The following is a 15,141-nucleotide window of genomic DNA, read 5'->3' on the forward strand; positions in this document are numbered from 1 at the left end:
ATATTTGGATCCCAAACATACTGGTCATACTGTCTGGCTGGGACTGGCCCGGGTAGCTGGAGGGCTTGTGGGAAGGCTCTGCTCTGCTTAGCCGGTCTGTAGAGGCCTGTGGCCGGCCTGTCTGGCAGCATGGCACAGAGGGGAGCAGGCTGTAGAGTTTTTTTTTATTTGACCTTTATTTAACTAGGCAAATCAGTTAAGAACAAATTCTTATTTTCAATGACGGCCTAGGAACAGTGGGTTAACTGCCTTGTTCATGGACAGATTTTTACCTTGTCAGCTCGGGGATTCGGTCTTGCAACCTTTCAGTTACAAGTCCAACGCTCTAACCACTAGACTACCTGCCGCCCTACGTAGTCTAGTCAAGGGTTAAGGCGTCCTCATGCTTCCCAAACGAAATAGTTCGGAACAGTTTGTGCATACAGTGCCTTCGGAAAGTATTCAGACCCTTGACTAACATTTTGTTACAGACATATTCTAAAATGGATACATTTAAAAATCCTCAGCAATCTACACACAATATCCCATACTGACAAAGCATAAACAGGTTTTTAGAAAACACAAATAACGTATTTACATAAGTATTCAGACCCTTTGCTGTGAGACACGAAATTGAGCTCAGATGCATCCGGTTTCCATTGATCATCTTTGAGATGTTTCTACAACTTGGAGTCCAACTGTGGTAAATTCAATTGATTGGACATGATTTAGAAAAGGCTACCTATATAAGGTCCCACCTGCCTATATAAGGTCCCACATTTGACAGTACATGTCAGAGCAAAAACCAAGCCATGAGGTCGAAGGAATTGTCCGTAGAGCTCAGAGACAGGATCATGTAGAGGCACAGATCTGGGGAAGGGAAGCAAAAATTGTCTGCAGCATTGAATGTCCCCAAGAACACAGTAGCCTCAATCATTCTTAAAATGGAAGAAGTTTGGAACCACCAAGACTCTTCCTAGAGTTGGCCACCCGGCCAAACTGAGCAATCGAGGGAGAAGGGCCTTGGTCAGGGAGGTGAACAAGTACCCGATGGTCACTCTGACAGAGCTCAAGAGTTCCTCTGTGGAGATGGGAGAACCTTCCAGAAGGACAACCATCTCTGCAGCACTCCACCAATCAGGCCTTTATGTTAGAGTGGCCAGATGGAAGCTACTCCTCAGTAGAAGGCACATGACTGCTCGCTTGGGGTTTAACAAAAGTCACCTAAAGACACTCAGACCATGAGAAACAAGATTCTCTGGTCTGATGAAACCAAGATGTAACTATTGGCCTGAATGCCAAGCGTCACGTCTAGAGGAAATTTGACACCATCCCTACGGTAAAGAATGGTCGGTGGCAGCATCATGTTTTGGGGATATTTTTCAGCAGCAAGGACTGGGAGACTAATCAGGATCAAGGGAAAGATGAATGGAGCAAAGTACAGAGAGATCCTTGATGAACACATGCTTTAAGGTTTAAAAAAAAAGCAGGAGTGGCTTCGGGACAAGTCTCTGCATGTCCTTGAGTCCGGACTTGAACCCGATCGAACATCTCTGGAAAGACCAGAAAATAGCTGTGGAGCCTAAGAATGGGTGAAACTCCCCAAATACAGGTGAGCCAAGATTGTAGTGTCATACCCAAGAAGACTCAAGGCTGTAATTGCTGCCAAAGGTGCATACAAATGTACTGAGTAAAAGGGTCTGAATAATTACGTAAATGTGATATTTCAGTTTTTATTTTTAATAAATTAGAAAAGATTTCTAAAAAACATTTTTTTCTTTGTCATTATGTGATATTGTGTGTAGATTGATGAGGGCAAAACACAATTTAATCCATTTTAAATAAGCTGTAACCTAACAAAATGTGGGAAAAGTTGTCTGAATACTTTCTGAAGGCACTGTATATTATGACAACATTTTGTGTTTTTTGTTAGTTTTGGACTTCGACAAAGGGTTTTTCAGCCGTTCGGGCACACTACATTTTTTATTGTGCTAAGCCAAGGTCGGTAGCCGAAGTCTAAGCCCCCTTATCGGCGATTGGTCAAAAGGTAGGGATTCTTCAATTAAGTCTTTGTTGTCATTCAACAAGAGACAACTCATCTTCATGCACATTTTTTCACTTGAGAAATATTGCACCAAACATCCTAGTTGGATGCAAAATTGCGCGACCAAGATCTCCTCATCAAAAAACGTCAAGATTAATAACAGATTTATTGAGTTATTAATTCTGACTATTTTGAGGAAGTGTATACTGGCTACGGCGTCTGAAACTGGACAAACGTTATTATTGCCACTTTTTTCTCATTTTTCAAGGCAAGGTCTTTTAAGGGAGTCTGCAAGGAAACGAGTCATTCGGTTTGCTGAGCTTGGCTAGGCACCAGCCGAAATGAAGCTTGCTGACACCTTTAGGGTGAGCCTTTAAAGAGGAGACTTCAGCATGGTCCCTGTTGACAGGGACACTGCACACAGGACATGAATATCCATGTTAACCTCCTAGTAATACAAGACACTGAACACACGCTATTCTCTCAATTGGTGTCTGGTCAGAATCATGGATGTGGCTGGTGGTGATGGTGTTCAGGTTTTACAATCATCTACAGAGGAAGAAAGCTGACATACAAGGTGAGGAGAAATGGGAATTGTACCTAAGCTTTACTTGTGCCATGTCTTTTTCACTAACCTGCTTTTGGGTTGTCTGGGTTCTTGTCTGGATGGCATGTCAAGGCTTTCTGTCGGTAGGCTTTCTTGATCTACAGGAGAAAATGGGAAAGTTAAATCAGAGTTATCGAGTATTTACTTTTTCAGTATGCATGGACTTAGGTCAGCACATTATTATTCTCATTGTAATGCCCCAGTCCACTATGTTCAGATGTCTATTGAAACTATAAAAATGTTTATCTGTGGTGAATTTTCCAGTCAAAAAACAAGTCACCCTTGTCCAATAACCTCCAGCCAAAAAAAACTGTCCCAAGAGTGGATGAATATTTTTGTAGATGCATACAGTTAGTTCTTCATTTTTTTCAGCTTGGTTGAACTTTGTGGTAGCGACTGTATACTGTTGTTGTTTCAAAATAACGCCTACAGGGTTGTTTTTCCTGAATATTCTAAACCGCTGTATGCAGCTTGGCAATCTAGAATCGCTGAAATATATCTCCAACACCAATTACTCTTTTGCATGCCATCACTGGCACGAAACGTAAATGTGCATAAAAATTATGGTCCCCTGGAAACATAATAAAAATAGTAAAAGATTGATAAAACTACAGGGGGTGGAAAAGTGTTCAGTGGTTGATAGGGAGTTTAGATTCAGTTTCACTGGGGGGCCCCATCTGCACCCATCCTTTGCTGTGCTTGTGATAATGTACTGTAAATAAAGATTGACTTGACTGCTGTCACCTTTATGCTGACAATGCTTTTTCAAGAAGGATAAATGTGGACTGTGTCAACAGGAGAGGATGAGCTTAGCTTCATTGGGGCCAGGAAAAAAAGTTACAATAACATGCAAACAGCGTGCCATTGTCATCACGAAATTGGGAAGGCAGCCATTCATATCTTGGGTCTCAAGCCAAAACATGTTAAAATATGAGCGACCAAATTAGGAAACAAAACAATACTTTGGAGCATTGCAATCTTAAGTGAGGTTTTAGTCCTTTTTTTTTTTTACTCTGTTGTTCTCTGGAATGTTAACCGCGTTTCTTCGGCCCTTCTGCACGAGTTAATGACATGTTTTTCATTAGGCGAAGTCTACTCCTCCAGCGAGGAAGTAGGGCACATTGAGAGAGAGAGAGAGAGCAGCTCTCTAAAGAGACAGGAAGTGCAGAGCACCCAGCTTTTCAAACCACTCCTCTATCCTCAGTACAGACCTCACTAGTAATCAGCCCTGTCAGCATTCTGCATGCTTTCACCTCCCCCTTTCACCTCCTCCTCCTCTCACCCTTGCTGCCAATCAATCAGATCCCGTCCATTGGAACTGGATAGAGCAGGGACTCCTTTCTGTTCTGCAGGCCTGGAACTTTTGCATTGGATGCCATCTACTCCGGCAAATGCAACATTTCCCTGTGTGTCTATTGTTTTGCACTAACAGGAATGTGCCAGAACATACTGTGCAGACCGACTAACTGACTGACTGACTGTTAGTGAACTGAAAAGGATATGGTAATAAACTCAGCAAAAAAAGAAAAGTCCTCTCACAGTCAACTGCGTTTATTTTCAGCAAACTTAACATGTGTAAATATTTGTATGAACACAAGATTCAACAACTGAGACATAAACTGAACAAGTTCCACAGACATGTGACTAACAGAAATGGAATAATGTGTCCCTGAACAAGGGGGGGGGGGTCAAAATCAAAAGCAACAGTCAGTATATGGTGTGACCACCAGCTGCATTAAGTACATCTCCTCCTCATGGACTGCACCAGATTTGCCAGTTCTTGCTGTGAGATGTTACCCCACTCTTCCGCCATCCTCCTTAATTACACTGATCTGGCCTTAGGAAATTAACAGCTAGAGAAAAAGATAGAGGGAGGGTAAGAAGGAGAAGGAGTACAAGGCACCTGGAAGTTCCCAGACATTTCTGGGGGGGAATGGCCCTAGTCCCTCCAATCCAACAGGTCCCAGACGTGCTCAATGGAATTGAGATCAAGGCTCTTCGCTGGCCATAACAGAACACTGACATTCTTGTCTTGCATGAAATCACGCACAGAACGAGCAGTATTGCTCGAGGTTCATTCTTGTCATGCTGGAGGGTCATGTCAGGATGAGCCTACTGGAAGGGTAACACATGAGGGAAGAAGATGTCTTCCCTGTAACGCACAGCGTTGAGATTGCCTGCAATAACAACAAGCTCAGTCCAATGATGCTGTGACACACCGCCCAAGATCATGACGGACCCTCCACCTCCAAATCGATCTCGCTCCAGTGTACAGGCCTCGGTATAACGTTCATTCCTTCGATGAAAAACGCAAATCCGACCATCACCCCTGGTGAGACAAAACCGCGACTCGTCAGTGAAGAGCACTTTTTGCCAGTCCTGTCTGGTCCAGTGACGGTGGGTTTGTGCCCATAGGCGTCGTTGTTGCCGGTGATGTCTGATGAGGACCTGCCTTACAACAGGCCTACAAGGCCTCAGTCCAGTCTCTCTCAGCCTATTGCGAACAGTCTGAGCACTGATGTAGGGATTGCGCGTTCCTGGTGTAACTCAGGCAGTTGTTGTTGCCATCCTGTACCTGTCCCGCAGGTGATGTTTGGATGTACCGATCCCGTGCAGGTGTTGTTACACGTGGTCTGCCACTGCGAAGATGATCAGCTGTCCATCCCTTCTCCCTGTAGCGCTCACTTAGGCGTCTCACAGTACGGACATTGCAATTTATTTCACGTTCACGCAGATGAGCAGGGACCCTGGGCATCATTATTTTGGTGTTTTTCAGAGTTCGTAGAAAGGCCTCTTTAGTGTCCTAAGTTTTCATAACTGTGATCTTAATTGCCTACCTTCTGTAAGCTGTTAGTGTCTTAACGACCGTTCCACAGGTGCATGTTCATTAATTGTTTATGGTTCATTGAAAGAGCATGGGAAACAGTGTTTAAACCCTTTACAATTAATATATGTGAAGTTACTTGGATTTTTACAAATTATCTTTGACAGGGTCCTGAAAAAGGGACGTTTCTTTTTTTGCTGAGTTTACATCAGCAGTTAGAGAAGACATTTTATTAACTATCTGATATGAGCCTCCCCTGGCCTGAGGTAGTCTGGGTTTGACCTGGACCTGGTGTGCTGTCCAGAGGTGGATGGGGGCAGAGCTGGCAGAGCTGACAAAGTGAACAGCATACGTGCATCTCTCTCCTAATGGTGACTTTTGAACCAGTTCAGTAGGATGGCGTTGTGAAGCCACACATTCTTACAGCCCTTCATTCAGGAGAGCATACTATATACAGTAATATGCAGGTCTGTGGAACTATTTCAAGCAGCAACACTTCCCCCTCAGCCTCCTACACCCTCTCCTCTGACTCTGGACTTCCAGTAAAACTGGGATAAACTGAAAACTATCAACACCGACCACTTATCGCAGGCATTTTGTTGATATCATTCATTACAATAAGTAGCCTATACTAGAGAAATGTGAAGCTTGAAATTAAGTAAATTTGCTAATTTGTGTGATGTTAATGGGACAATTGATGGCTACAACCGCCAAACTAGTAGTAGTAGTTTAATTAAAGGATAATACAATTTTAAAAAAACAGATGCAAATTAATGTTTTTAAAGTTATTCTATTTATCATTATCTCATCAATTTAGACAATTTATTGAGATACAGATTTTCATCCATATCACCCAGCTCTATCTTCCAGTTACAATTCCCTTTCCTTTCCTCTACTAATCAGTCAGTCACTTTCTGGTCTGCTGCCTTTTTTTAGTCTCTTCCCCTCTCTTCGACCACCCCCTCCTCTCCTCATAATCTGTTTCAGAGTTCAGCACATTGCCTCAGCTGAGGAGTGAGTCAGCGGCAGATGTCCTGTTGAGCAGCGAGATTAGCGACATGAGGAGCTCCTGAGTTACACAGCACTGCCACTGCCCAAGAGAAACACCCGGCCAGCTGAAGAGGTCAGGTCGTGTCTTCAACTCACATAGCAGAGTTTGCCTTCATCAGACCAATTTAATAGGATTACGTGTCTCTGTCATTGTGTAAGGTCAAAGTAGGTTTCTCCAGCTGTCTGGACATCTAAAGAGCTCTTAAACAAGTGCAACCAGTCAACAAGGCCGCTATGCTGAAAAGCATTCAAGCTAGAAATTGTAACACCGCCAGTCAATCAAATCCCTCTGAGAGTGGCTACCTCACCTCCCTGGGGGAGGGGGAGGAAGAGATCCCCTCTGTATTAATAACAGCCCATTTGGTGAATGCGTACCCCCCCCCCCCCTGCCTCGTCTCTCTTTCCCTCGTCTACCACTGGCACATGAATACTGCTCCCCCAGCTCGGAATTTAGTTAAATAATACATGATTGCTCCCATCAATGCAGTAACACGCAAGCCCTAATTGAGGTAGAACCAGGATCCAAGTTTAGAGTTTGCTAATTCAGTGCTAAGTGAGAGTAGAAATCTCAGGTTGAGTGGCAGGTCCTCCCTGAATGAGGAGGGTCAATAACTGTGCCAACTAAGAGCTCATTACAGTTTTTTCCAGTGCTGGATATCCTAAATCAATTATGAGAGAAAGACCTCTTAAAGGATCCAATGAACCATAAGACTAATGAGGCCCAGGCTAGAATCAAGCCCATCCCTCACTCCTAAGCAGTGGGTTACAGTACTTTACTTGCAGTACCAGCAGGCACACAGTAGCCCAATGGTTGGTGCCTGATGAAATCAAGCTCTCTCTGCCACCCGCTGCCTGCCACAGTCTTTACTGCATGCCCACACCTTGTCCTCATTACCCCAGTCTGTGGTGACTATTACAGCTGACAACTGGCCCCAGCAACCACAGCACTGCCCCAGGAGGGCCCCAACAGAACCCACATGGGTGGTTGATTTGGTAGCTGCCTGCTTTGCCACGGGGCCATCCTCCTTATTTACACTGATCTGGCCTTTATATGAAATGATCAGCTATAGAAAAAGATAGAGGGAGGGTAAGAAGGAGCAGGAGTACAAGGGAGAAAGAAAACAACATAAGCTATAGAGCTATAGAGCATGGGGGTATAAAGTGGAAACTGTGCGTGCGTGCGTCTGCCTAGTAAGATATAATTGCAGTTCAGCTCCCAAAATGCACACTGAGCGAGCATAGCTCGCCTGACAGGAACATTTGTTTGGGACAGTGATACAATTAGCGTGAGTGGGGCCTGCCAAGGGCCAGCTAAGTTACTTTCCTTGGGTGGGTGGGTGGGTGTCTTCTTCTGCATGGATGCAGGCAGCAGAGCACAAGGGTAGGATAAGTGTCACTCTATTCCCCCGCACTCCCTCAGCTAGCTACGCTACAGTACCATGAGTTACAGATGTTTGTGCCATGGAGCCCAAATGTTACTCCAGTCAGGGCGCCAGACACGAAGAGCGATAGGAATGAGAGGAAGGAGCTCCACATGCAATCGCTGCGTGTCATGGTAACGTCCACAGACATCTGCTGGTGAATGTCTGCACAGAACTCAGACAGCAAGATTGTGTCCACATATAAAACAGTCACGCTATTTTGTGCTTTATTAGCCAACAGAAATAGCACCAGCAAGCCACATACAGTAGCTAAATCTTATTGAATTTGTTTGTGCCTAAAATGGGTCCAGTCTTTTCCCTTCTTCTGCTCTCTTACTAAGTAAAACAGCCACATGTTTATCCCTGCTGATATGCATGACAATGTGGCTGAAAAGTGATGGCGCAAAAGGAACTCCCAAGCTAACAACGAACATACCCACAACTTTAGAGAATGTTCCCTTAAGAGTCACATTAGGTCATTAATTAACAATTTCATAGGAATGTTCCGGTGATGTGCTAGGAATGTTTAAAAGAGACCATTCCCGTAATGTCCAATTTAAATGATCCAGAACGTGGTTAACATGTTCTCAGAACTTAAGATATTAACTAGCTGTCACCATTGGCGTCGGCTAACGGGGATCCTAATAAATCTAGACACGTTTCATGGGAACATGGCAAGAACATTCATGTGTCCAGTTCTGAGGGTTAGGAGAATATTCCATCAATGTCCAACCAAACACAAACAGAACATGGCTGCCATGTTCTCAAAACATAAGATATTAACGTTGTAGACACGTTTCTTGGGAAAGTTGCAAAAGCATGTTTATAAATAAATATACACTACCGTTCAAAAGTTTGGGGTCACTTAGAAATTCTTGTTTTTGAAAGAAAATCAAATTTGTCCATTAAAATAACATAAAATTGATCAGAAATACAGTGTAGACATTGTTAATGTAAATGACTATTGAAGCTGGAAATGGCTGATTTTTTATGGAATATCTACAAAGGTGTACAGAAGCCAATTATCAGCAACCATCACTCCTGTGTTCCAATGGCACGTTGTGTTAGCTAATCCAAGTTTATAATTTTAAAAGGCTAATTGATCATTAGAAAACCCGCTTGCAATTATGTTAGCACAGCTGAAAATCTTCTTGAGTAGTTGACCTTCTTGACCTAGTTGAGTATCTGGATAATCAGCAATTGTGGGTTTGATTACAGGCTCAAAATGGCAGCTTCATTAAATAATACCCGCAAAACACCAGTCTCAACGTCAACTGTGAAGAGGTGACTCCAGGATGCTCGCCTTCTAGGCAGAGTTGCAAAGAAAAAGCTATATCTCAGACTGGCCAATAAAAATAAAAGATTAAGATGGGCAAAAGACCACAGACACTGGACAGAGGAACTCTGCATCCCGGAGTCGCCTCTTCACTGTTGACGTTGAGAAGGGTGTTCTTCAGTTTCTTGGCAATTTCTCACATGGAATAGCCTTCATTACTCAGAACAAGAATAGACTGATGAGTTTCAGAAGAAAGTTCTTTGTTTCTGGTCCTTTTGAGCCTGTAATCAAACCCACAAATGCTAATGCTCAACTAGTCTAAAGAAGGCCAGTTTTATTGCTTTTTTAATCAGAAACAACAGTTTTCAGCTGTGCTAAAAAGGGTTTTCTAATGACCAATTAGCCTTTTAAAATTATAAACTTGGATTAGCCATTGGAACACAGGAGTGATGGTTGCCAATAATGGGCCTCTGTACACCTATGTAGATATTCCATTAAATATCAGCCGTTTCCAGCTACAATAGTAATTTACAACATTAACAATGTCTACATTGTATTTCTGATCAATGTGATGTTATTTTAATGGACACAAGAAAAGTCATTTTCTTTCAAAAACAAGGACATTTCTAAGTGACCAGAAACTTTTGAACTGTAGTATGTATGTATGCATGCACACACACACACACACACACACACAGTCTTGTTACTGTTGCCGAGCCAATAAAAGCCCTGATTGGTGAACCAATGATCCATCATCATTAGTATTTTATGTTAGCAGGGTTTATTGATACTCTCACACACAGTGGTTAATATACAGTGTTTTCAATTGACATATTTTACACATTTTGATATACATGATTGCATTTTGCATGTTCAATTAATCAATTATTATTATTCAACATGTCCTCGCCTGGGATGTGAACTCACAACCTCTTGGTTCATGGTACATGGTACTCTGAACTTCCTGCTACGCCACCATGTAAGGTATCAGTTAAATCTGACTATACTCTCATCATTGATTTTATTCACTTATTTCAGCAATTTAAGGGAATTCTGTATAGTTGTCCAATGTTGGTGGGGCATATTAGCCTGTTTTAATAATACTCCTGAATCACTATTAGAAATAAAAGATTTCCCTAAGTAAATCTCAGCTCGGTTAAAAGTACACTTCAAAGTGCATTTTCCCTATTACTTACATCTATCAAGTTGTTTCACATCTACACAAGTGCCCAAGGATGAGGGGTTAGGGTTTCTTCTGGACAGTGCCTAACTATACTGGCCTAATAAGCACATGCCCTAGAGATATCCCTTATTTCGTTTATTTATTTTATTTTTACAGGGACAGTGCACATTAAATCAACGTTTCAGTAAAAGTGCCGGTTTTAGCCAGCCGGCTAATTTTCAACCGCAGTCCCTGGGCAGGTTATTAAAAACAATTACAATATAGACAATAGCAGCATAGAACAAGCAAGACATAGCAACATAGGACAAGCAAGACATAGCATACATACAGAGCAACATAGGACAAGCAAGACGTAGCATACAGACAGAGCAACATCAAACAAAAAGCAGCAAGACAAAATTCATAAAAGCAACAAAGTGTTTCCACACCTCACAAGCTACAGACAACAGACAACATGGAAAGCGGCAACACACAGCTAGGGACCATGTTCACAAATCTGATTGACCTTTAGCCATGTCTTCAAGCATTTTGTGAAAGTGTGATATGTGGTGCAGTTATGTGTGTCTGATGGCAGTGTATTCCAGACATGGGAAGCTCTCACAGAGAATGCAGATTTACTAAAGGTGCTTTTCCTTAGGGGAACTATACAGCCACCTCTCATGGCAGACCTTGTGGATCTGCTGCCATATGTCTGGGTTTTCTGTTTAACAACAATATTGAGTGGAGGGGGAGCCAGGCCATTAAGGATCTTGAATACAAGACATGCACAAGATTATATTGTATTGCACAAGATTTTCCCAACTCAAGAGCTCATGCTTTCTAAGAATGTGACAATGATGATGGCTATTGGGCTTCCTATCAAGCACTTTGAGAGCCTGTTTGTAGACAGACTGAATAGGTTTTAATGTTGTACAGCAAGCTTGGGCCCAACTAGTCAAGCAGTATGTTAAGTGGGGGAGTATCATAGATTTGAAGTACAGTTTTTGCTACCTCTGTAGTCAAACAATTTCGTATAAATCGGAAATTAGCTAGGTTGAATTTGGTTATTTGAATTACCTTTTTCACATGCTTTTTAAAAGAGAGGTTGGAATCAAGTATGATGCCACGGTACTTAAAAACGGATACCACCTGGAGCTTCTCCCCTGACACATAGACATCTGGCTCTGTAGCATCTGTTGCCCTCTTTGTGAAGAACATGCAAACAGTTTTTTTCACATTGAGATGCAAACACGAGTCACTGAGCCACTTTGTAACCTGGACCATTACAGTAGTGAGTTCTTGTGCAGCTTGTTGTTTGCTCTTTGCATGCACATATATCACTGTATCATATGCATACATTTGAACTTCAGACCCAGTACAGACAGAAGGCAGATCATTAATGTACAGGCTGAACAGGAGGGGCCCCAGTATTGACCCTTGGGGCACGCCCACATCATAGCTACGAGTGGGCGACAGCTCATTGCTCACTCTGACACACTGAGTTCTGCCTTCAAGGTATGATTTCATCCATCTCAAGGCATCAGGGGAAAAGTTGAACTTGGACAATTTTGTGATGAGAATCTCATGGTTAACAGTATCAAAAGCCTTCCTTAGGTCCAGAAACACAGCCCCAACAGCACCCCCTTTGTCCATCTTGGACTTCACATTTTCCAGAAGAAAGCAGTTGGCCGTTTCTGTGGAGTGTTTCGCTCTGAAGCCAAACTGCATGGAGTGTAATGTGAAGGGGCTGTTGTTGAGGTGGGCAATCAGTTGTTCTGCTACACACTTTAACAACCTTTGACACCACAGGTAGTATACTAATGGGCCTGTAGTTACTCACGTCAGCAGGGTCGCCTGATTTAAAGATGGCCGTTATTATGGCCGACTTCCATACCCTTGGAAACACACCGAGACCAATAGATGTGTTGGTGACCTTAGTGATGGGGCCAATGAGTGACTCTTTGTAGTTTTTAAGAAAGGTAGAGTCCATCCCAAACACATCTTTGGCTTTAGAGTTCTTTAGTGAGCTAATCACCTTGTTCACCTTTGACTCAGAAACCTCCCTTATGATGAAGACAGGTTGAGTGTCATTCACTAGCACTGAGCCCAAGAAACAAGTGGAGGGGTTCTGTGTCAGTGCCCTGACAGAGTCAATAAAGTAGGAATTGAAGGCTATTGCTATTTCGACTGCATCCTGTGTTAGATTGTTATTCACCATGATTTCTAGTCTTTTTGCAGTGTTACTATGGTCTTTCCCTGTTAACTTTTTTAGATTCTCCCATATCAATTTAGAATTTCCCTTGGGAAAGTGGTTAGGGCGTTAGTCATTGTTGCTGGTGGCCTGGGTTCGAGACAGGCTAGGGGAGTCACCCTACTGTCACATTCTTAGCACTATACACTCACCGGACCGTTTATTAGGTACACCACCCCATTCACGAAAATGGATCGCTCCTACAGACAGTGAGTCACGTGGCTGGTTATATAAAGCAGGCGTCGAGGCATTCAGTTACTGTTCGATTGAATGTTAGAATGGGCAAAACAATCCAGTATCTCAGAAACAGCTGCCCTCCTGGGCTTTTCACGCACGGCAGTGTCTAGGGTTTACCAAGAATGGGGTGACAAACAAAAAACATCCAGTCAGTGGCAGTCTTGTGGGCGAAAACTATGGTGTCATTTCAGTCTCACAATTTGAAGTTCGCATGGGGGCATGTCAAGAACATGGAAAATAATGTTGAGCGCGGGTGGAGAGGGTTCTAAGTTCAGATAAAAATCTTAAGGGCACAGAGGATCATGTTGAGGAACAGAGATAGTTGAGAGCTCAGACACAAATGTTGATTGGCCAGAAAGTGGAATTGAGAGCAAGAAGTAAAGTGTAGAGCACAGCATCTCCCATTTCTCGGTATACTTGCCTGCGCTCTCTCGAAATGTAGCTGTGCTTGTGTGAAATTATCTCTGTGTGCTTGCAAATCTACAATGACATGTTAGTCATGTTACTTTGGTCTTTGGGACCATCAGGTATTGTCCTGACAACTGATACACAGAAATGTTCTTGCATCATTCCCATGAAACGTGTCTAGAACATTAATATGTTCCATTCTAAGATCATGGCAACCATGTTCTGTGTATGTTTGGTGGGACATTGATGAAATATTATCCTAACCCTCAGAAAACGGGACACTCAAACAGAAGAACATTACGGTAATATACTAATTCTAGGGAGAACTTTTTTTTTTTTTAAATCTGGTTCCAGATAACGAGTCACTCAGTGATGTTCATAAACCACAGGTTCCGAGCTACCAACTCCAGCTCCCTGGCTATAATATCAGGAACCCAAAATGAGAGGAATTTCGATACCAGAGATAACGACAGATCATTCAAACCAGGAGGAGTAACAGGAAGCCGGCATACGTCAGGGAATGGTTTACAAGTTGTGGTAAGCCCACATTAACATGTTCCTGGAGGGGTATTTCCTCTCTCAATGATAAACAGCAGCCTTGCTGGTGTAGCATTGGGCAAAAACAACTGTGACAAAGTAGCTGTCTTCATAGATTTCACCACTTAGTTTTAAGGCCTTCCAGTCTCCACACACTCACTTGTGTACGCACTACAGCAAACTATCTATCCTGACCATCAGTAGACCTCACAGAACTCTCCATTTCGGGGACTCTTTCTGTCAAAGCCACAACCACTAACTTCCCCAACATACTCCTCTGGGGCGGATGGGACTTTGAAATCCAATTAAGAAATTAAGTTCTTCCCTCAATTTGGCAGCAATGTTAATTTTCTTCTGGCCTGCGGATTTTGAGAGCTGGAAACTTAACAAGAAGGTGGTTGTGAAAATTACTGGATTTAGGGACACCCATGTAGGCCTATCACCCATGGAGCATGAATCTGAGCAGCTAAGATGGGACAAGGGAAGGGGAATCTTCACAGAGTAAACCCAATACCCATGTCTGCACATAAAAATAAAAATCAGACTAACCTGTTACATTCTGTTTCAATTGGGTGGAGCAGCCTTTTGCTTGAGCAAGCAGTCAAACATGATACTTGTTGAACATGCAGATTGCAGTACAATTTATGATCTGCAAACAAAAGATATTGAGGCTGATCATTTGTTTCTTGAATTGATCCAAATGCTGGCTCAACCAGTCCTGTTTTGAAATCACTTGAGAGAATAGTGCTGCCAGAGACAGTGGCAACATGATGTATTGGCTAGGTTTATAAGCATGATTTATTATTTCAAAAGACATCTGGTCCAGGTGGTGTTGCCCTGCATCTGCATGTTTCCTTCATATGCTATGCCAGGGGAGTATTCATTACGGAAACCGTTTAAGAACCAAATGGAAGCTGTGGAAAGACCACCAGAGGGCAGGCTGTGATCATGGATAGTAGCCCAACAAGGCATGGGAGACAAGGTAACCAGAGGCAATTAAGCACAGCTGACGGTACTAATGACATACTCTCCTTCCTCTATAAGAGAGAGAATGGAACCAGCAGAGAGGGAGGGGAAAACTATCTCTGGAAGATGGCCACCGAGAGAGAGGAGCTATCCAGGAAGAACCACTAAGACGGTGACAGTCCCGTGACTTTTTGTTGTAGTTTAAAGATAATCCTATTATGTTCTTGTTTCATCTGGAGAAGAAGATGTATGTTTTTCCTTGGAGGAATTTCATTGATTATGTTGGAGTGTTTGTGTTGACCCAATGCCCTCAATAGAGAACTGTGTTTAATCAAGAAAACTTACTCCTGACTGGTTTATTCCACCTTCCTGCTTTAGA

At 42.8% G+C, this 15,141-nt stretch overlaps 1 protein-coding gene across 1 annotated transcript in view; it reads right to left on the bottom strand.

The window, feature by feature from the left end:
* dnajc17 (DnaJ heat shock protein family (Hsp40) member C17) overlaps positions 1-15,141 on the bottom strand; it is a 59,160-nt gene that overhangs the window by 35,109 nt on the left and 8,910 nt on the right. Inside the window, exon 2 of the mRNA XM_021574450.3 lies at positions 2,659-2,728. Within this exon, the coding sequence (XP_021430125.2) occupies positions 2,659-2,728 (70 nt within the window). The remainder of the gene's footprint in view (positions 1-2,658; positions 2,729-15,141) is intronic.

This window comes from Oncorhynchus mykiss, chromosome 19 (assembly GCF_057628025.1).
Source record: "Oncorhynchus mykiss isolate SJ-2025 chromosome 19, ASM5762802v1, whole genome shotgun sequence".
Lineage (NCBI taxonomy): Eukaryota > Metazoa > Chordata > Actinopteri > Salmoniformes > Salmonidae > Oncorhynchus > Oncorhynchus mykiss.